Source organism: Fukomys damarensis, unplaced genomic scaffold, assembly GCF_012274545.1.
Source record: "Fukomys damarensis isolate Sample0158 unplaced genomic scaffold, DMR_v1.0_HiC HiC_scaffold_39, whole genome shotgun sequence".
In the NCBI taxonomy this organism is placed as follows: domain Eukaryota; kingdom Metazoa; phylum Chordata; class Mammalia; order Rodentia; family Bathyergidae; genus Fukomys; species Fukomys damarensis.
The window spans coordinates 38,875,053-38,898,103 of record NW_022900951.1 but is presented as its reverse complement, the minus strand read 5'-3'; the positions used below and the strand labels follow the sequence as shown (position 1 = coordinate 38,898,103).

The following is a 23,051-nucleotide window of genomic DNA, read 5'->3' as shown; positions in this document are numbered from 1 at the left end:
CCCGTCCTGTACCTTCCTTATTCTGTTTCTGGACTCCTGAACATTGTCAAGTGATGTGACACAGATCTTAAGAGTCACATTGCTTCCTAGATTACTATTTTTGTCTCTCTCCCAAATCCTGCCCTTTTCCTAGATGCCTTAAACTGATGTACTCCTGTGGAATTTGTACCATGGACTCAAGGCCTGCCAAAGTTCCATAACATGCATGCAACCTTCTTGATTTAAAAACTATGTATGATCCAACATGCATTATGTGGTGCTTAACATCTCTCTGCACATTGAATCCCTGAAAACTAGAATGCACTTAAAAAGATCTCTACCAGAAATAGAAGCCATGCTTCTTAATCTGAGTGGAAGATCATGATTTAAAAAAGGCATGAAGAGAGCAGTTTTTAGATAGGATACCTGCAAAAAGCTGTGAGTCAGGCTGAGGGTGTAGTGTGGTAGAGCTCTCCGCCAGCCTGCACAAGGCCCTAGGTTCAATCCCCAGTACTGTGAGGACCAACAAATGCATGCAATGAGATGAAGACCTGCTTTTTTGTTGTTGTTTTTTCTTTCCATTACTGGGTATTGAATCCAGGGCCTTGCACTGAGCTACATTCCCTACCCTTTTTGTTTTTTCATTTTGAGACAGAGTCTCGATAAGTTGCCCTGACTGGCGTTGAACTTGATGATCCTCTGGCTCAGCCTCCTGAGGAGCTGGGATTACAGGTGTGCACCACCACGTTTGGCTTGTTTTCTTTCTGATAGAGAAGTGTTTGGGAGGTAAAAACCCTTAATGAAGTCTATGCTATTAAACTGTGACTTGCTATCCTTATTCTTTGTTTGTTTTTTCAGTGCTGGGGGTGGAACCGGGGGACTTAGTACATGTTGGGGCAGCGCTTTGCCACTGAGCCATAGGTTTGTAACTTTTTGGTGTACGGTGTGTGATTTAATCAACTTCCTTAAGATCTTTATGTTAACATGTGGCAGTGGCCTCTTCAAGTCTTTTGACTTCAGATTGTCCCCCTTTGAATCTCCTTTGCACCATCTTAAGGAATCTGTCTTAAAATGTGCTGCTGCGTCCTGTCCCTGCATCCCTTTGGGATGGTTTGATGGTTCCTTCTTGCGTGTTTGATCCAGACCACAGTTTTTCATTTGGCAAGTGTTTAATGTATGCCTCACGTTTTATGGGCTTCCTATTGTCTGTAGCAATGTATTAGGTAGTGAGACAACACATAAAAAAGAAGAAATCTATACCATAATCCCAGGGTTAGACAACGTTTCTCAGACTGTGGGGGCAGGTCTGTGGCAGAGCATTTTCCTAGCATGTGTGAGGTTCTGGGTTCTATTCCCAGTACTGCAAAGAAAACCCTACAAAACTAATTTGAAAAGTTTTCAAAATAATGTACTACCTACTCTTTTTCCAGGTCTGGAGATGTAATTTACTGGTACAGCACTTTAAAGTGTGCTAAGGGCCCTGGGTTCCATTCTCAGCACTGCCAGAAAGTAAGCTGAGGACGGTGGCACGTACCTATACTTCCGGCTTTTAGGGAGGCAGGGAGGATTGTTTGAGCCGAACCATTTGGAGGCAGCTTGGGCAATGTAGCGAGACCCTGCTTCTTTAAAAAACAAATAAACAATCTGTCATCTAGATAGACAAAACGGACATGCGTGTGTGTCCATGTTTTGGTATATGCACCTGACAGCTGGTAGTCAGCAAGGGCCTCGTGCTCCTGGCCAGCCTTGGGTATGGTCGTTATTTCACTCACTCGTGTTATGTGAATCTCACAGGGCTGTTGTTTTCCTCTAATTGTGGTAAAATAGACATAACATAAAATCTACTATTTTTTTTGAGCGGGGGACTGGGGATTGAACTCAGGACCTTGCACTTGTGAGGAAGTCAGTGGCAGAAGCACTGAGCTAAATTCCCGGCCCCAGAATCTACTATTTTAACCACGTCGTGTTTAATTTGGTGGCATTTAGTACATTCACACTACTGTACAGCTGCCACGACTGTTTGAAGGAAAAGTTCCTCACTGCAAAGGAAACCCCACGCAATCACTTCTCATTATCTCCTCTTTTTAGTCCCTGGCAACCACTAATCTTTTTGTTTCTATGAGTTTCCTATTTTAGATGCTTCATCGAAATGGAATCTCAGAATATGTGACCTTTTATATTTGGATTCTTTTACTTAGAATAGCATTTTCAAGGTTCATCCATGTTCTAGCGACCCTCCTGCCTCAGCCTCAGAGTGTGCCACCACACCTGGCTTGGTACTTTTTAAGTGTACAGTACAGTTACATGTGTCAATACTTCAGTTTTTTTTTTTTTGTGGTACTGGGATCAAACACAGGCCCTGTGCTTCCAAGGCAGGCAGTGGAACCACTGAGCCAAATCCCTGGCCCAATACTTTATTCTTTTTGGTGGCAGAATAATATTGCATTGTATGGCTCAACCACTTTTGTTTTTTTGGAGACAGAGTCCCGCCTTGTAGTTCATGCTGGCCTCGAACTCAAGGCGATCCTTCTGTCTCAGCCTCCCAAGTGCTGAGATAACAGGTATGTGCAACTGTGCCTGGCTAGACTACATTTTGCTTATTCATCAGCAGTTGTACTTTGAGTTTTCAGGTTTTAACTGTTGTGAACCTTGTTTTTGTTTTTACTACGAATATTTGTGTACAAGCCTTTCTGCAGGCATACGTTTCTCTCTCTGTCTCTGTCTCTTGTATTTGCAATATTGAGGATTGAACTCAGGATTTTCATACTAAACTACATTCGCAGCCTTTGTTTTATTTTTATTTAGAGATGGGTTCTCAGTAACTCACTGAGTTGCCCAGGCTGGGCTCGAACTTGTGATCCTCCTGCCTCAGGCTCTCATAGTGCTGGGATTACAGGTGTGTGCGAGCCACCACACTTGGCTTTAGTCTTTTGAGTATATTCCCAGGAATGGAATTGTAGGATCATATGGTAATTCTATGTTTATCTTTTTTTTTTCTCATTGAGTTTATTGGTATTTTTTGTTTGTTTGTTTGTTTGTTTTTGAGACAGGGTCTCATTGTGTAGTTGAGACTGACGGGGAACTCACTACATAGCCCAGGCTGGTCTCGAACTCACAGCGATCCTCCTGCCTCAGCCTCCCGAGTGCTGGGATTACAGGTGTGTACCACCACGCCCAGCTTGGTACTTCTAAAGTATACAGTACAGTTACATTTATCATTTATATCTTTATCTTAATAAGGAAGTGCTAACCTGTTTTAATCCATGCTATTTTAAAATCCCACGAGCAGTGTATGAAGGTTTCAGTGTCTCCATATCATCGCCAACACTTCTTGTTCTCCTTTTGCTTTGATTACAGTCACCCTGCTGAGGGTGAAGTGGTATCTTTAGTTTTTATTTGCATTTTCCTAATGACTAAGAATAATGAGTATCTTTTCATGTGTTTTTTGACTATCAGAATATCTTCTTGGGAAAATGTCTATTCGAGTCTTTGCCCAATTAAAAATTGAATCATTTGTCTTCTTGCTGAGTTGTAAGGGCTCTTCATTTGTTTCGGATTCCATATAATGATTTCCAAATATTTTGTTCAGTTTTGTGGGTTGTATTGTATTCTTTTAATAGTGTATTAATGCATATACATTTAAATTTAAATTACTTTAAATTTTAATGTCTATCATTTTTTCTTTGTTGCTTATACTTTTGGTATCATAGCCAAGAAACCATTGCCAAATCCAGAGCCACGGTATGTAGCTTCTGTTCCAAGATTGGGAGCTGTGTCTTGCCCAAGGCCACATCTCCAGAGCCTACGTAGTTCAGCCACCTGTGGATGCTCACTGAGTGTTCGTGGGAGAGACGACTGTGTGGTGGGATAGCTGCTGGCTGTTGGGGGAGGAGGTCTGGTGTAGAAGTCCTGAAAAGAGCTATGAATGAGCATCAGGAGGCCTTCTAAGCTGTGAGATGTTGTCTGACCAAAGAGGAGGAAGTGTATGGAGAAACTGTGGTGTTCTGGGGATCAGGTAGTTGAGTGAGACCTTCACCAGTGACAAGAGCTCTTTGGATGTGATGATGGAAACCAGAATCTATGGAGGAGACTTACGAGAGTAGTGGGAGAAAGATCTTCAGGGAATGGAATGCTGGCTTGATTTAATATTCTTTATGCCGTATTCCCCAGAAGAGGACCCTGCTCATTAAGTAATCTGGCAGCTTAATAAAGGAGAATTTTAAGCTATTCACATGTGAGGCTTTCCATAATATAGACCACCTTTTACATGCTGCTGCATCTCACTTTGCTTCGTTGAGCTTGTCCACTTTATTAGACTTGCCCATCTCTTGTCCCTTACTCCGGGTGCTATCATCAGCTCATCTGCTATGCAGCCTCATAACTCTGCTTGAACACTATTGCTTCCCTTCTCCTGTCTAATTCTTCTTATTCTTCTGGCCCCAGCACTGAACACAATTGTCCACAGAACTGTAGCACTACCAGTTCACCCCAGCAGTGTTTTCAGCTCTGGCCAGATGGACTCACTGGAGTTTATTGTCCCATGAATTTAGGTTCAGGTGCAGGCAGTCCTAGGTACTGTATAACCCTGGATGTACCAATCTGTTTCTCTGCCTGGTTTCCTCATTGGAAAATGGTAGTGATAATACTGACTCCTATGGCTTGTAATTATTATGTCTCCCAAAACCTCATATGCTCATAGGTAGGGCTTTTTGGAGCTGGCTGGGTCTACAGCATGGGATACTGGGATTAAGATTGTGTCGTACAAAATTATTCCACTGATTGTAATTAGCATAGTTCTGGGTGTAGATAATGGAAGCCCTACCCTGGGTATGGGTGGCACCAATCAATAGGCTTACTGCCTGCTTGAAATATAGGGAGAGAGGGAAGGCTGGCCTGGCTGCTGCTGCTTGCTGCTTCGCTATCTCTTGCCTACCATGCCATGGAATGTTTGTCTCTGTGATGCCCGTCTGCTGTGCCTTCTTGCCTTAGAGCCGGCCAACTATGGACTAAAACCTCTGTAGACTGTGAGCTGAAATAAGCCTTTCCTTCTTAAGCTTGTAAGTGTTGGGTATTTTATTCCAGCAGTGAGAAACTAAGATGCTGATCAAATAATTTTGTGACAGTGGAACCTTTAGCAAAGCATCCAGCTTATCGTAAGTGGTCAAACATGGTAGCGCTACTGTTCTCTAGTTGTTTGTGATACCTAAAGCCTATCTTATTTCATCAGCAAGATTGCGGGTTTCAAGGTAGGAGCCAAGTCTTAGACTTCTTTTTAACTACTGTATCTGGTCCAAAGCTAATACTACAATAAATGCTTAAAAAACATTTGCTGTCTTGAGGTGAGCTTCTGACCTAAAATTACTTGCTTTAGAAGAGGTGACATAGGTAGAAAATTACGTATTATTTCATCATTAATGTTGATAAAACCAACTTTTGCTTTGCTGTCTGGTGATTTGGGACTGATTTATGGTAATCTGGTGTTATGTGTGATTGTGTGTGTGTGTTTGGTGGGAGGGGTTGGTAACTGATTCTCTAAGGACCAGAACCAGGGTACAGCTCACCATCCTAACCTTTGTGTCTAGCTTTCCTGTCCAAGCCTGAGAGCCTGGGTTCTGACCTATCCCAGGCAGCTGTCACGGCCCTTACTCCCCTGGCAACAGTGCCCAGGCACTTTTCCATTCTTCCAGGCTGCCTTCACCACAAGACGAATTGCCATGCTGAAATACCTACTTTGCCAGAGGCTCTCGCCCTGGTTGTATACAATCTCATCAAACTGGCAAGTAGCAAATTCCCGATAAGTGTTGTGTTTGGTGCGAGAGGCATGGCCATGAACTCAGCAGGGGGCTTCAAGTGTATCTGAAATGTTTATTTTTTATGTAAGACAGGGCAGTTGGGTATCCATTCTATAGTATCACATACACTGTGGGATTGAAATAGTAAATGTTTAAATTAAAAAAAAATTATTACACTAGAAGATGCATTGTCATTAATGCCCCCTCAAGATACTCTTGGAGCCTTGCTTCAGAAACATTTATCCCATTGTTCTTGGCACTTCTGAGGTGTGATCACAGATGCAGGGATTGCTGCCGCAGAGTGCCATACAATGGAAAACCAGGCTTGTGAAAATATTACTTTGTGAACAGGGACTTAGCTCAGTGGCACTGTGCCTGCCTCGCAAGCGCAAGGTCCCGAGTTCCACCTCCCGAACCCAAACAAACAAACAAACAAAAAATTACGTTGTCACCTTACTCGTCAGATTGGGCACTGTACAACTTCTGACTCTTCCCCAAAGTCCACGTGAGCTTGAAAGGTAACAGTTTTAAATTGATACTCATGAAAGAGAACTTCTAGATCTGCTACAGAAAGTGGCACGAATGAATGATGGGATAAGTGTGCTCGAAACGCAGAGGCAGTGTGTTGGGGGGAGGGTAATGGCCGTGTGTCTTAGTGTAATAAATTAAAAAATTTTTTCACTGTATTGTTTGTTCACATCACTTATGGTTTCCTTTTTTCCTCATGGAGTTTATTGGTACATTCTAGGTATACAGTACAGTTACATTCATTATTGGGATCTTGTACCTTTACATGACAGGTCTTGACTTATGGTTTTTATGTATTTTTTTTTCCTCTATTGCAGAGTAAGTACTCATTTTTTGTTTATTTATTTACTTACTTATTTATTTATTTGGTTTTTTTGAGACAGGGTCTCACCATGTAGTTGAGACTGACCTGGAACTCACTATTGTAGCCCAGGCTGGTCTTGAACTCACAGCGATCCTCCTGCCTCAGCTTCCCGAGTGCTGGGATTACAGTGGTGTGCCGTCTCACCCGGCCTCATTTTAAATATCTATCTTTTGTTTTAAAAATTGATTTTGTTCTTATATGTTTAATTGATGCAGCTGCTTTTAGTCTAGATAGACTGATAACTTCAGGAATAACTGTTGACATGCTAGCCAACCTTAAATTCTTTATTGTTTGTTTTTGTTTCTTTGAAAAAAGGTCTTGCCCTGTAATTCAGGCTGGTCTTGAACTTACTATGTAGCCTAAGCTGGCCTCAAACTTGGAGCAGTCCTTCTGCCTCAGCCTCCTGAGTGCTGTGATTACAAGCATGCACCATAACACCTGGCTATGTATATTTATGTTTTATATCCATTATTATATTTTATATTATGAATTTTATATAATTTTCAAATTACTTATTCCCATGTATTATCCATAAATGATGTATTTTTTAATATTTCTACCAATTTTTCTGCTTGCCATGTTTTGAGATTTGTATCGACACATGTAATTTTTGACCTGTTTTAATATTCTCTTTTATAAGGAGAGTTCAATCAAGGTATTTCTTCTGCTATTGGCCATTTTGGCATTTGTCACTCTTTTTTGTTTCATACCGGGGAAAAACTCAGGACCTTGCGCTCGTGAGTCAGGCACAGTGCCATTGAGCTATGTCCCTGGCCCACTGTTTGTCACTCTTGCAAACACTACTGTAGCAGATAATATGATATCCAGTCCTTGTGTTCAGGGGTAAGAGACTTTGGAGTTGGCTTGCCATGCTACGGAATACAACATTCCTGTCACCTTGTTAGAGATCGCCATATCTGTCCCCCAGTGGCTTTCCTACTTGACTTTTCCCACCCGCACTGCAGTGCATGAGAGGTGATCTTGGTCCACGTGCTGGACAGCCCTTGGTGACATTATTTGCTTTTGCCTGTCTGTCCACATCAGTAGCTAAGGTAGGAGGCAAGGTGTTTTGATTAGAGTGTCAACTCTGTGCAATTCCTGTTACATTTATTTTAATGAGGAAAACATTTTGTTTTCTCTTACAGTGAAAATAATGTTCAGACTTCAGTGCAAAACAGTTAAATTTTTGCTTTGGACTAGAGGAGTTGTTTTTGTTTTTTCTGTTTGAGTTCTTGGCAAATAAGTGGGAAAGACCAATTAGCAAGCTAGTGTTCTCAGTGTTCATGTGAAGTAATTATTATTTTGAAATGCTTTAAATAGCATGGAGTATTAGGTTTATTCTTATTGCTTTTTAAAGTTTGGTATACTGTATGTCGAAATGAATTTAAAATGTGACAATCTTATGGATAAAGATTGTTCCTAATTATTTGCTACTCCATATGTGCTTTGTGTTACAAGAAATAAATGATGGGAAAATGTATTTACATTTGAAAATAGATAAGAGTCATGAGGAATAACTTTGGCCATTTTGTGTTGTTTCTTGTACTCATAGGTGGGAAAGGAGAAGTTCCATAAATCCCAACATTGGGGCTTTCGCAACAATGTTAGGATGCTGGTGAGTGAAGAGAAGCCTGGAATAGGTGGAGAACCACTTATTGGGCAAAAAGTGAAGACGAAGTACAGCACATATCCGAAAGGAGAAGGAACTGGTGGACCATCATGGGTGGTTTTTGATAGACAGGTAAGTCATATGACACTGCAATCTCAAAGTTTTACATGTGGATTTGAACAAATTAGGGTCTTCAATGTAAGTAGTAAAGCTAGCTTTTTGTTTTCTTTTTCTCTTTCATACTTATTTGCCTTTATTTGTAGTGTTTTCCAATTGTATTGTTTTAAATTGACAAATAAAAATTGTATACAGTTCGGGGAGTCCTCTGTATCTGCAGGGTTCAATGTGGATTCACCAACTTGTGATTGAAAGTTTTTGACCTTTTTTTTTTTTTGATATCGGGGATCAAACTCAGGACCTTGCGCTTGCAAGGCAGGCGATGGAACCACTGAGCTGAATCCCCTGCCATGTGATTGAAAATTTTTGAAAGAAAATGTTGAGTCTGTATTGAACATGTATAGAACCTTTTTTCTTGTTGTTATTCCTTAAACAATATAGTAAAACAATTATTTACGCAACATTTACATTGTATTGGGTGTAATAAGTGATCTAGAGATGATTTTAAGTATGTGAGTGGATATGTGAAGATTATATGGCAATATTATGTGCTTTTATATAGGGGCTTGAATATCCTTGGATTTTGGTATCCATGGGGTCTTGAAACAAATCCCCCACCAGATACTGAGGGGTGACTATGTTATATAATGTGTTGCTTTGAAATGTGACCACACCATGGGCTGGCAAAATCAGGCTAATTAATTAAGATACACGTTACCTTACATACTGTGTGTGTGTGTGTGTGTGTGTGTATGTGTGTGTGTGTGTGTGTGTGGAGAGTGTTGAGAACATTTAAAATCTACTCTAAGCAATGTTGAAGTATATTCTATTAGCTGTAGTCACTATGCTGGACAATAGAGCTCTTGAATTTCTTTCTCCTAACTGAATTTTTTATATGTTTTCACCTAAGCTGATTCTTGGCTTGCCTTAGGCCAAAAGACAAATTTAAGAACAAAAATACTCTAAGCAAAGAATAGTTATCATTGCTCATTGCTCTGCATTGGTTACTGGATGTCAAATATCCATCTTTCCTGGCAAATGTTTATCAACCTTTCTGTCATCTCTTTCAGAGAAGATAACCTGTCCTTCTGTAGACAGTTTGAGTCTGCTCAGATGGTCACTTTTGCCTAACTAAGTAAAATCGTGTTGGATTTTGAATGTGGTGTTAAGTAGAAACAGAAAAAGGCCGGAGTTCAGCTCAGTGGTAGAGCACTTGCCTACCATATGCCAAGCCCTGGATTCACTTTCCAGCACCAAAAAACAAACATAAAACCTCACAAACAAAAACAAAAACTCAGAGAGATGCCTTCAATTTGCTTCTCCATATTCATTATGTTTTCCTATCCTTGAATAAAGGGCGACATGGCAAGAATTACAGAAGTGATCTGGGTGTGGTGGCACATTCCCATAATCAGAGCACACAGAAGGCTGAGGCAGAAGGATCGTCTCGAGTTTGAGGCCAGTCTGGGTTACATAGTGAATTCAAGGCCAGCCTGAACTACATTGTGAGACCCTGTCTGGTAAAACAGAAAAAACCAAAAATAAACAAATAGCACGAGAATTCTAGAAATAAAAGGAAGAGATGCCATTATTGAACAAGAGTCTGGTTTGATTTGAGACAGGGTCTCTGTGTAGTCCAGGATGGCCTTGAACTGTGTTGTGTAGCCCAAGCTGTGTGCAATCTCATGATCCTTCTGCCCCAACCTCCTGAGTGCTGGAATTACAGGCATGCACCACTATGCCTAAGTCCGAATTTTTTAATGTATATGTCTACAAATAAAACAGCCACATACGCTGACATTTTGAACATCTCTTGTTTTCAGTCTAGTGATGAAATCTAGGGTCTTGAACAGGTAGACAAGGGCTCTACCACTGAGATACACCCCTGGATCTTGAATATCTTTTTTGTGTTTTTTTTTGGTTCAACTTCCTATTTATTAAAGTCCAGGTTACCATCACATGGCTTGGTACTCAGTAAAGGGAAACTTGTTCAAATAATGTAATATGCTATAATCAGCATTTCTGGGTGATTGTTCACAATTAAGTAGCACTGTCAAGAAATCCTGGAGAAGAAGCCCTCTGTGGGTTGCACTTCATCAAGGCTCAGCTCCTCTGGAGTGGAGATTCCCAGTTCATTCAGAGTTGCTTTCAGTTCCTGGAATCCCTAGGGGTAGATTTCCTTATGAGGTGCTGCTTTGAGCTTAACCACCAGTAGGATCCAGACAGCACTAGCAAAATCATTTAACTGCCTGCATACCTGCTGATGGTAGCCAACAAGTGTGTTCAACCCTTTAAGCAATTCCCAGGCATCTATGTCTGGCTTGTTGAAATATGTCACCCAGCGAGCATCAAATTCCTCATCTGTGTCCTATGACCCGTGGGAATAGCAGCGAGCCAATTGGACAGCGGTGACAGGGTGGGCGGGCGCTGGGAAGTTGGGGTGGGGTGTGGGACTTGGCTAGGGCAGTAGCCACTACTGTGCTGGGAAGGAGTGTGTGCCCAGCATATCGGCGATGGTGGCATGTGGGCTGAGCCGATCTTGAATATTTTTAAAAGGGACTAAGATCGAAGGAAAAGAAACCCAAAGGTTACCAGTTATTTCTCAGAAGGTAGCCATATGGTGATGCTGTGTTATAACCCCGTTTCTGTTATCCAAAAGAACCTGTAACTAGATTATTTTAGACCCTGCAGTTAAAAAAGATTCAAGACTAGATGTAGAATTCAAATCATAGTAGTCAAAGTTTACCAGGTATGTGGTTTTTAAAAAAAATTTAAATATCCTTTAAGACTTGATTGGTTGGCAATACTTTGATTCTAATTAAAATGTCTTCAAATATAGTAGAAGTGACACATCCCTGTGTAATTGTTACAGCACACACTTCTTTTTGAAGTTGAGTTCTAATATAGTATAGAGATCAAACATACCACAGAGAGGTCCGTTTCCTGCTAATCCAAATATACTTTCAACACGGGCTAGTATATCTCTTTCTCTTTTTATTGTCTTTTTATTATTTTCAGTACCTGGCTCAGTTCTGGAGAAGCTAGAACTCAAGAACAATTTCTGGGGTTGGGGATTTAGCTCAGTGGTGCCATGCCTGCCTTACAAACACAAGGTCCTGAGTTTGATCCCCAGTACTATAAAAAAAAATTTAAACATTTGCCATATGTTTAATAACAAACAGAAGAACAATTTCTGGTTTGACTTACTTGGGGTGATTGTGTGTGGTTATCTGTTAATCACAATGTTGTAGGCTATTTATTTTGTAAGGGCCAAGGAAAGATTCCTTTTTATTTAACCTCTGATGTCCAAAAGAGAATATTGACAATATTTTAAGTAATTCATTACTGAATAAGTATCTCAGGCCACAGGTGATTGAACCATTCACTTGCATTTAAAGTTGAAAATTCATTTTATTTCATGTTGTCCTCAATATTTAACATGTGCTTTTAATTACTTATAAAATTGTGTAGAATATTTCATGAAGTTGGAATAACTTTAGCTTCAATCTGCTTGAGAAAACGAAGAGCTTGCTCATTTCAGATCTAAACGCAACATAATTCTTTTGTTTATTTTGTTGGTCAACTTCAATTAAATAGTCATTGAACTTTAAACGAGACCCTAAGTCTATGAAATATTTACGTGTCTTGACGAGATTGTGAACTACAGACTAGATCCTAGTTAATACCCAGAGCAAATTATGAAGTGCTTTCTCCAATAGTGGTTAAAGAAAACAAGACAACACCTGTTAATCATTTTTCTTGAACACTAGAAACTTTCAACTAATTGCCAGTTTTTCCAGTCGCTCTTAATCCTAGCAATATATCTAGAGTTGTACTCTCACAGTACAGTGAAAATGAAAGCAATTCTTTGGAGAGTGAGTTAAAATTCTTATCTGTAGTAGAGATTGTGGTGCAGAACCATATTACTAGCCATCGTCCCCATCCCCCAGCTGCAAAGGTTTTGACGCATGCTCAAACCTGTAACTCTCTGGAGATTTGCTCTTGGCTGATTGGAATTGCAGCTCCCAGAGACTCCTGGGAAGTGATGCTGGACCCTCTCTTCCAAGAGTGGCCAGCTAGTGACTGAGTGACTTAACAAGGGTAGGAAGTTTAGCTTCCTTGCCTCAGGATGGACAGCTCCGTCCGCTATGATGCTTGCTCTCTAGTTCCGTGTGCATCATGTCAAGTCCAGACCTGAGACTGCATCTTTCCTTGTTTCATTTCCCTTTTCTCAGTTGCCTCCTTCACTCTTAAACGTTTCTTTCCTTAGTGCGCCCTTAATAAATCAGCTGTGACTTAATTTGTTTCAGCTTATGCTTCTATAGAACTCAACCTAGGGTGACATTCCAGTTTTATCCTTAATTATATAAAAAAAGTGACCATCAAAATGCTCTGCTTAGGTAGACTGTCACATTACCAGTAGAGAAAATGCTACGTGCAGTCAGAAAGAGCAGCATTTGTTACCCTGCATGGTCCCCATGGTGGACATTACGTATTTGTTTCTCCTTCATTTTCTTTTCTTTTTTTCTCTTTCATATCCTCCACCACTCTCCTCCCCTGTGCCTTTTTTTTCCCCCTGAGACAAGGTTATTCTATAAAGTCCAGGTTGGCCTCAAATTCTGTGTAGTCCAGGTTGGGCCTTTAACTCGACAATCCTCCTGCCTCAGCCTTGCTGGTGTTGAGATTACAGCTGTGCACCACCACACCTGGCTTCCCCTTCATTTATACAGACAGAAAACTAGTTTTTTTTTTAGAGACAGAATCTCCCTATGTAGTCCAGACTGGCCTTGAACTCATCATGTAGCCCAGGCTGACCTTGAACTCGCAGCTATCCTCAGCCTCCAGAGTGCTGGGATTATAGATGTGCACCACCATGCCCTGTTTGGCTTTTTGCTTTTTTGAGACAGGGTCTTGGCATGTAGTCAGTGCTGGCCTTGAACGTTCTACGTAGCTGAGGCTGACCTCAAATTTTTTTTTTAAAAATTCCATATCCACTTTAACACTGGTTACACAAATACATGCAAATAAGGGAAAATCATTTCTCAGTTGTTTCTATTTGACAGACATTTCCTTCTGCATTATGCCAACTAGGGGGTAGGAACCAAATAAAAGAAATACACCCTCTTAGTTACAGGAGTGTAGCAAAATGAGAATTTTCTGTCTACTGTCATGATTCTTCGGTAAGACTCCAATCAAGTCATATCTATACTGCAGTTTGAAAACACAAAGTGGTATTATGTGGTTGTGAAATGTCACATCCAAGGGTTAGCTTTTGCTTTTTAGTAGTACTGAGGCTTGAGCCCAGGATTTATGCGAAGAACTACACTCCTAGCCCTTTTAAAATTTTGATTGTTTTTTTTGTTTTGTTTTTTTTAAGACAGTGTCTCACTAGGTAGTTGAGACTGACCTGGAACTCACTTTGTAGCCCAGGCTGGTCTCGAACTCACAGTGATCCTCCTGCCTCAGCCTCCTGAGTGCTGGGATTACAGGGGTGCACCATCACACCCAGCCCCTTTCAAAATTTTGAAAGGGAGTTTCGTTAAATTGTCCAGATTGGATCTGAACTTGTGGTCTTCCTGCCTCAGCTTCATAGAGTGCTGTGAAAATCAGTCGTGGCTAGCAAGTTTTAGCTTTTGTAATCCATGGTATGGAAACATTTGACTCAAGTTATCTGAAATGGGGCTGGTGGTGTAGCTCAGTACACTAATTTAAGATGCATATTTTATCTAATCCTCAAAATAACTCAGAGCTAGAAAATATAGTTTAGAAGCCGGGTGTGGTGGCACACACCTGTAATCCCAGCACTCGGGAGGCTGAGGCAGGAGGATTGCTGTGAGTTTGAGACCAGCCTGGACTACATATGATTCAGGCAACAAAAAAAAAAAAAAAAAAAAAAAAAAAAAAAAAAAAAAAGGAAAATCTAGTTTATAAACAAATGAGGTTCAGCCACTCAAAAATTGCACTGCAGCCCTACAGAGTGATGCTCTAACCAAGGTTTAACTAAAGCCACTGCTGCAAATACCCCTCTGTGCTTGCATTTACACAAGCAGTTCTCTGGTCCACAAATGTATGCCAGGTATCAATGGAGGCAGACCGTTAGAATATAAACAAAACAAGAAGGAAGCTGTCACTGGTATCCCCTAGACATCCAGTCAGTAGGACAACCAGAAAGTAGTCACAAAGTAAAACCAGGAGCTGGGAGTGGTGGTCCACACCTGTAATTCCAGTATTCCTGAAGCTAAGGCAGGAGAATCCCAAATTGGAGGCCAGCCTGGGTTGCATACTGTATTTCCCTCCAAATAAGACCAGGTTTTATAGTAATGTTTACCCTAAACGATGCAGTAGGGCTTATTTTCATGAGGGGTTTTTTTTTTTTGGTACAACAGTCTACTTTTATTCATGCACAGAAATCTGCATTTAATTAAATAGAGTCCTATTATCTTCTAGATCATCATCTTAACTCTCCACACCTGGAATTCCGGCCTGAACTTTTTCTACTCCATGTCCAGTAGAACCTCTGGCCCCAGTCTTTCCTGTGCCGCCATAGAGCTCTCTTTAAATGACTTCTTGCCCAGGTAGCCTGCTCATCGGGCTCGGGCAACACAGCTGTCAGTGATTTTACCCCATGAATCCTTTGTTCATGTCACGATCTCCTGCAGGTTGGGCTTCACGTTTCCATGATTTCTCTCCATTCTATTTCTTTTCTTTCTTTCTGTGTGTCTGTCTGTCCCGGGGATTGAACTTGGGACCTTGTGCTTGCAAAGCAAGTGGTGAAACCACTGAGCTAAATCCCTGGCCCTTCTATTTCCTACATAGTCATTGTTTCCCATGGCACAATGGTCCTTGAGTGGCTGTCCACTGCAGTATCAGAATTCTGGAGACAAGCAGTCACTACTGCGGGAATCACTCTCATCTGTTCTTTTCCCTGAAAACAAGTTGTTATGTCCTTGCGCGGTGACCGCTGGCTGAGACCCAGACTCTCAGACCTCTGGCCACCTGGCCAAACAAGGGGCGGCATTCAGCTGCCCCACTTCCTTGTCGCGGTCTGGCGCAGCAGGCCCCTTTGCTATCAAGAACAGAAATGTCCGAAACGCATTCAGTGCTGTTTAGTGCCCTCAATGACTAGAGGCGGAGCTTTCTTTCCGTTCACACAAATGGCCGGAAATACAGGAAAAGGCGTGAGTTTCCATCTCGAGTGGGAGGAGCGTAGGCTGGCGGAGGCACCCCTCAAATCCAGTCGTTTGAGATCCTCGGCCAAGAAATCTGCAGCTTCTTCCCCAGGAGTCCCGCTGGAGAGCTGGTGTTTGGGAAAGTCCGGGCCAGCCATGATGGCCTGAGCACTGCATACATTTAGTAACTCTAGCGTGTTTCAGCTTGAGCAGTGCTGTTGATCTTACAGACAGATCAAGAGGTATCGCTGGAGGAAGTCATCCAGCCGGTGCGGCGACGCTCTGAACTCATCTGGGCTATTTCTAACAGTGGCACCATGGCCAGGGCAATGGCCTGAATGTCAGCCCTGCGCGTGACCACAGCGCTCTCCTGCCAGCGATCCACTCGCAGCAGATGTCTTCCAGCTCAGGGAACAGCGCCGGCCGGCCAGATCCGCACCTTCTTGGTGTCCCCCCTCGTCGACCTGCTGAGTGAGGTGAGCGTGCCCTGAGCGCCACATCCGGACCGTCCGGGATCCAGCTTCTCTTTGTAGACCGCCGTAAGATTCTTGCCCGGCGAGCCTTCCACGATGTCCTTCTATTCTACGGAATAGCGCTTTTTTTTTGTGCTCATCTTGCCTCTTGGCTTCACGGCTGTGTGTCTGGTAGTTACGACTGGTTTTGGAGCATTCTGAACAACTCTGGGCGCTTCCACCACCATTTCCTACTCCTCTGCCGCAGCAGAGTTGACAGGGTCCGCTGCGGCCATGACCGCGGTCGCTGTCCCAGACGCCACTGCCTCCAGGGCAGGCTGGCTGGATAGGGGCGGCTGCCGTGGCGTCAGGGTCGGGGTCAGGGTCCTGGCTCTGCGTGCTGCTGGCAAGGACCTGGCCCAGAGAGCTGCAGGACGGGCCTGCGGCCGGGTACTGCCCTGACCTCAAACCTGCGATCCCCCACTTCACACGCCCTCTTAAATGTGTTCATCTCCCAGGCGCCCTATAGCTAAAGCTGGCTGTGCAACTCATTTCTGGCAGTGACATATGCATTAGGGCTTATTGGGTGGGGCTTCTGGGACAGTTACAGTTGCTGTAGTGAAGTCAGGCTCAACTAGTACAGTTTTCCTTCCTCTTACTCTCCCTCCATTTTCTTGTTTGGAATTAGAACGCAGTTCTTTGCGCATGGCAGCCATTTTGTGAGGAAAGCAGAGATTAATGGAACCTAGGTTCATGTTGGCATCGTACAGCCACTATTTCAGGCCCAGGATGCCGCTCTTTGAACTTGCTGCATGAGAAGAATGGCTTGCGATTTCCGAAGTTCTCAGTCTGAGATACATTTGGAAATAATGTGGGTTGTCACAGTGACTAGAGTGAGGCACTTGCCTTGGATGCTATATTTAAGTGATGCCCTGAAATTTAGCAACCAAGCCAGGTAATGTTTCAGTAGATTATATTAATATGCAAGCACTTCATGATGAGCAAAATATTTTAAATAAGGACAGGATCAGTAACCATGTGAACCATATTAGAACCTGGGGCAAAAGGAAAATTCAGTAATACTGTTCCCATCATTACTTGTCCTTTAGTTTTTTTTTTTCCCCCCAGTACTGGGGATCAAACTCAGGACTTTGCACTTGTGAGGCAGGTGGTGCCACTGACCTAAATCCCTCGCCCCTTTTTGGCATTAGCTTTGATGTTTGATACCGCCTCACCTTGGGGCCAGCCCTTCCCAGGAGTTGTTGCTGCCATTGAGTACTTGGGGACCAAATGCATCCTGTACATCCTGCAATGTGAAAGCAACTCTACCCTGGAAATTGTTCCACCTAAAATTCCAGTGGTGCTATTGAGAAACACAGTCCTACTTGTTTAAACCCCTAGCAAGCGGAGAGGGGAGGTTTGATCTGATACTGTACCTGCCTGCAAAAGGCTAGTGATAAACCAAGACAAAAACAAGAACACTCCATAATGAGTTTTGAACACAGATCACGAGGATTGTCCAAGTCACATCAGTTATTCCGTCATCACCCTAGTACCTTTACCAGGAAGAAACAAACACAGATGATTGTCTTCATTGTATAAATGAAGAATCATTCCTACTCAAGATATAGAGCAGGACCTGTAATCCCAGCACTCAGGAGGCTGAGGCAGGAGGATCGCTGTGAGTTCGAGACCAGCCTGGGCTACATAGTGAGTTCCAGGTCAGTCTCAACTACATAGTGAGACCCTGTCTCAAAAAACACAATAAAATAAAACAAAAAATATAGAGCAGGATCCAGGGACTGAGGTCGTATGTTGGACACACTGGTTCTGGTCATAGTCAGTCATTGACTATCTAGGTAATTGTATATTAGTTGCTTTCCCTCTCTGAGCCTCAGTTTCCACGACTTTATGTAAGGCAGGGCGTGGCTAGCTGATCTCTAAAATCCTTTTGCCTCTCTCAATCTGTGTCTCGAATAAATTTAATTCAGTTTGTTCATCTTAGAACTGAGCCCCGACCCTGGATCCCATGGCCCGGAGCTCTTTCTAATGAAACCAGGTCCCCACCACTTTATTGGTGGCACTTAGCAGTTTATGAAATGCTGCGGCTGCTGTCGAATATGATCTTGTGGTTAGCTGCTTTTATAGAAAGTCACAATATTTAGAAATATACAAATCACTGAATGTTTTTATGACTTTTATCTGGGTGTTAAGCACCATTTACATAGACTCTACAATTATGCTCTCATTTCATTTGTCAGTGGCTGCTAGTTAGCCGAATTTGGTTTGCTATTTCACAAATGATTCTATTATAGTAAGTGCCAGGATCAAGGTTGATCTTATGGGGGTATGCATGCATTTAATGTATTTCATTTTTTCCATCTATTGTAAACATAATAATTATCAAAACTATTGGTCGCAGAGTTAGAATTTTAATAACTTTGCATTAATTAACATTGAGTTTATAATGAGCAAAATATTTATGTAGTACTGTATGAATCTGTATGCTCTGAACAATATAAAAATAATTTGATGTCTTGGGTCACCGTGATTTTTTTTTTAATTGAAGAAATTGGCTTATTATTCACTATGGTGAGGGAAAACACCCACCCTGAGCAGGTTCTAGTAAAGATTTACTACAGGGCCTGGGATTTAGCTCAGTGGTGCCCTGCCTGCTTCACAAGTGCAAGGTCCTGAGTTTGAACCCTGGTACGGGGTGGTGGGGGAAAGGCTTACTATGACAGAACTTTGGATTTTGTTGGGTAATTTTGTGGAGGGCTTAAAGAAGCAGGGCTTTATTCTAGACTATGTGCTTTCAGGAAGCCAGGGTGCTTCTATGATTGGGTATCTTAAGAAAGCTCATTCATAGAAAGAACAGATTAGACAAATCATTTGCTAGAACTGAGGAGAGGGGGATGTTTGGCATTTTGTGGCTTGGAAAACATTCATTTTTTTTTCTGTGTTCACATGTGATTGTGAAGTGGACTTGGTTTTTTTCTTTATCCATCACAGCCAAAGAATGGCCTTATTTATTTTTTTGGTACTGGGGATCGAACTCGGGACCTTGTGCTTGCGAGGCAGGCTTGGGCACCACTAAGCTAAATCCCCCAGCCCAAGAATGGCCTTATTTGATGTTGATGATCTCTGAAATTTTTTGTATTTACCAGGACAACACCAAGGCCTGCTTGAAGCCACGAAGACCAGTTGATAAGTGCATCTCTTGGGCTTTCTTTCTCATGCAGTACCAGCCCAAATTTTTAATTTTCATGCAGGGGGATTAAGAAGTAATCAAGCATGTTAGAATTTCACATGATGAGTAAGGAAAAATACTTAAAAAACATTCTTGAAGTTTTGCGTAGAGCCAATTGGAATGTAAGAGTAGAGTGTATAAAAATAAAGTACAATTAAATTTTTAAAAATAACTGGAAAATGTGTCAGATAATCTACGTCAAGTTTCAAATGGAAACCTTTTCATAGATTTATATGTTCAGATCACCTTTCTTCTGTTAGAACTATTTCATAAAAGATACCAATATATATAATTGTAACAGTTTAATTGCAGTACATTGCCATTTTAATCCTGTTTTACATCACCATTATATAAACATGTAGCTGTTTAGTTTTAGAGAAGAAATCAGGCTTGCCTGAAATCAAATATGTCATGTCCAAATTCACAATTATGTATTCTGCATTTATTATTAAAATACAAAATTATAATCTTTAACCTTATGTTGAAGTGATAAAGTTTCCAGTTCATTGTATGATATTGGGTTCTTTAATCTTCTTTTGAAATTTGAAAGTCATGTATAATACAATCATGAAATCTGGAATAAATGTTTTGGAATTAAAAGAATGGGACTTACAAATGAGACTTTTACTAAAAAAGAGTTTGTCCTTTTCTCTTTTTTAAAACCTAGAGTTTAGCTACTAGACAAAATTTTAAGGCCCTCTTCATAGGCCTAAACTGTTTTTTAAAAAAATCAATAAGCCCGTGGCATATTCTCATTAGCCCAAATTTAAAAATACCCTTTTTAAGCTAAAACTTTAGTAGATACCAATATACACATATTAGAATGGCTGTAATTTAAGAAATCTTGACAATACCAAGTATTGGCAAGGAGGAGGAACACATGGAACCTTCATATATTCCTGTTAGGAAAGACAAGATGGGCAGTTTCTCTGATAGTAAATATATACTTACTTCATGACCAAGTGATTCCACTTCTACATAACTAAGAGAAATTGAATTGTGTTCACACAGAAACTTGGATGTGGATTTTTTTGTTGTTTTTTTGAGACAGGGTCTCACTATGTAGTTGAGACTGACCTGGAACTCACTATGTAGCCCAGGCTAATCTTGAACTCACAGAGATCCTCCTGCCTCAGCCTCCCGAGTGCTGGGATTACAGGTGTGTGTCACCACACCCGGTTTGGATGTGGATTTTAAAAGCAGCATTATTCATAATATCTCAAACCAGGGAACAACCCTAATATCCATTCATTCACAATGAATAAAAAAATGGAAACGAAGTACTGATATGTGTTTAAACATGGATGGTCCTCAAAAATATGAGACAGAACACAGGAGACTTCACATTGCATGATTTCATCTGTATAAAATACTAGAAAAGGAAGTATTAAGAAAAAGCAGATCAGTAGTTGCTGAGGGCTAGCAGTGTGAGATGGAGTTTTTGAAGGATGGTAGAAATAGCCTAGATTATGGTGATCATTATACAACCATAAATTTACAAAATGCTTATAGGATACAAGTTTTATGGTATATAAATCATAGCTTAATATATTACTTTGTAACATTTTACCATAAACAAATACTGCTGTTTGGGTGGCTTAAACAACAGAAATTTCTTCTCACAGTTTTGGAGGCTGGGAGTCCAAGGTCCAGAGATAAGCCAAGGCCGATTTCTCCTAAGGCCTCTCTCCTGGCTGGGAGATATCTGTCCCCTTGCTGACAGTGGTTTTGTTTTGTTTTGTTTTGTTTGGTACTGGGGATCAAACTCAGGACCTTGTGCTTGTGAGGCAGGTGCAGGGCCACTTCGCTAAATCCCTGGCATTGTGTTGTTTTGTTTTTAAGAAGGGTTTGGCTTTGTTGCCCCAAATTGGCAAATTCTGGCCTCAAATTCAACATCCTCTGTGTTTGTTTTGCTGCGTCTCTACATTGTCATGCTGTGAACACTGATTTTTCTTTTATTGAACATAAAATCCTTGTTATATATAGCATTTTAGTTCACAAGTTAGGCACTAAGAGTCACACTATTTGATTTGTTGACTTAAATTTTAGACTGATTCATATTTTGTCCTAATTTTTTTTGGGGGGAGTACTGGGGATCAAAGTTGGGACCTTTCACTTGCAAGGCAGGAGGCAGTACCACTAAGCTAAATCTCTGGTCCTTGTCCTAAATTTTTGATCTATAGAAACATGGTATTTATGTACTAACTCAAACCAGCTGCAGGCTGATTTGAAACATTTAAAAATTATTTATCTTCTTTAATTTTGTCTTTGCAGGATTTTGCCCTGTTACCAGCACATCCTTTTGTAGTGCTGATGGTGGTTGATAGTACAGGTATTGACTTTAAAGTCTACTTTCTTTGAAAAAGAATATATATATTTTATGGCATGGGAATCGAACTCAGGGCCTCATGCTTGCCAGGCAGGTGCTGTGATGCTGAGCTATGTCTCCAGCCTGAAAAAAATATTTGTGAAGTAATTTTGGACTCACAAGAAGTGACACAAATAGTAGAGAGAGAGAGTTGCTGTGGACCCTTTTTTCCAATCAGTAATATATATAATCATAGTGTATTATGAAAACCAAGAAATCAACATTGCTATAAAATTATTAACTGCAAATAGAATTTGGACTTCACCAGTTGTTACATGCATTCACCTTCTCTTAGTTTTTTACTTCTATCGATGTTAATTGCATATATGGATTCAAGTAACAATCACAGCAGTCAGGATACAGAATACCTGTATTCCTTTACGATTTTAGGATTTTACCGTGTGTGTGTGTTTGTGTGTGTGTACTTGAAATTGAACTCAGGACTTTGTGCTTGCCAGGAAGGTGCGGTACTCCTGAGCTATATCTCCAGACCTGGAGTTAACTGTTTGGGAGCATTCATTTTTATCAAAATTTATGAAGTAAACTAAGGTTTAGAATGAAGCTTGAATGACGTAAAACAAAGTATGAATGACATACAATAAAATGTCTGAATACATAGCATACAATGCACCTGTTTTAACATACAGTTCCACAAGTTGTGATTAACGGCTATATCAGTGTGACCATCACTCCAGATGTCATACAGAGCATCTCTCTCACCTCGAAACGTTCCCCCTTGAACCTCTCATTACCCCCTCATTGTTCTGACTTGGTTCACTATGGTTTAGTTTTGCCCTTTCTTGCATTTATATGAATGGAACTTTCCAGTGTGTTCTCTGTGGAATCTGTCTGTGATTTAATATTTGAAAGCACACCTTCAAATAATATATGATGTATATAAACCAAGTGCAGCAAGTTTATATAATAGTCTACCCTGGAAAATTTGTAGGTATTTTTTTTAAGTCCTGTGGACCGATATTCCTTTAGTTTTAAGCATGTTAGTTATATTTTTAAAAATACTCTTCTAACCTCTTTCAGGGAGTTTAAATTGTTAAAATCACCCATATCCTTTTCCTTATTTTAATTATGTGCCTCTATTTAAGCACACGGCTAAGATTCATTATGCTGTTTAGCATAGTAATAGTTTTTCATAGAGGACTCTCCAGAGACATATGTCACTTTTGTAAATGCTTTGTCCGAGGTATGAATAGAGGGAGCAAGGCTTGAGTGTAGGACGTCAGAAATGGGGAGATGTTGGGGAGAAGGGATGACTGCCCTTGACTGTACAAGTGTTACTGACGGGGACTTAGCTCAGTGGTTCCACTGCCTGCCTTGCAAGTGCGAGGACCAGAGTTTGATTCCTGGTACCAAAAAAAAAAAAAAAAAAAAAAGAGGAGAGGGTTTTATGGGCAAAAAAACACAA

At 41.1% G+C, this 23,051-nt stretch overlaps 1 protein-coding gene across 1 annotated transcript in view; it reads left to right on the top strand.

The window, feature by feature from the left end:
• Positions 1–23,051, top strand: part of Efhc2 (EF-hand domain containing 2) — a 175,258-nt gene that overhangs the window by 20,535 nt on the left and 131,672 nt on the right. The window contains exon 3 of the mRNA XM_010614074.3: positions 8,216–8,404. Coding sequence (XP_010612376.1) covers positions 8,216–8,404 — 189 coding nt within the window. The remainder of the gene's footprint in view (positions 1–8,215; positions 8,405–23,051) is intronic.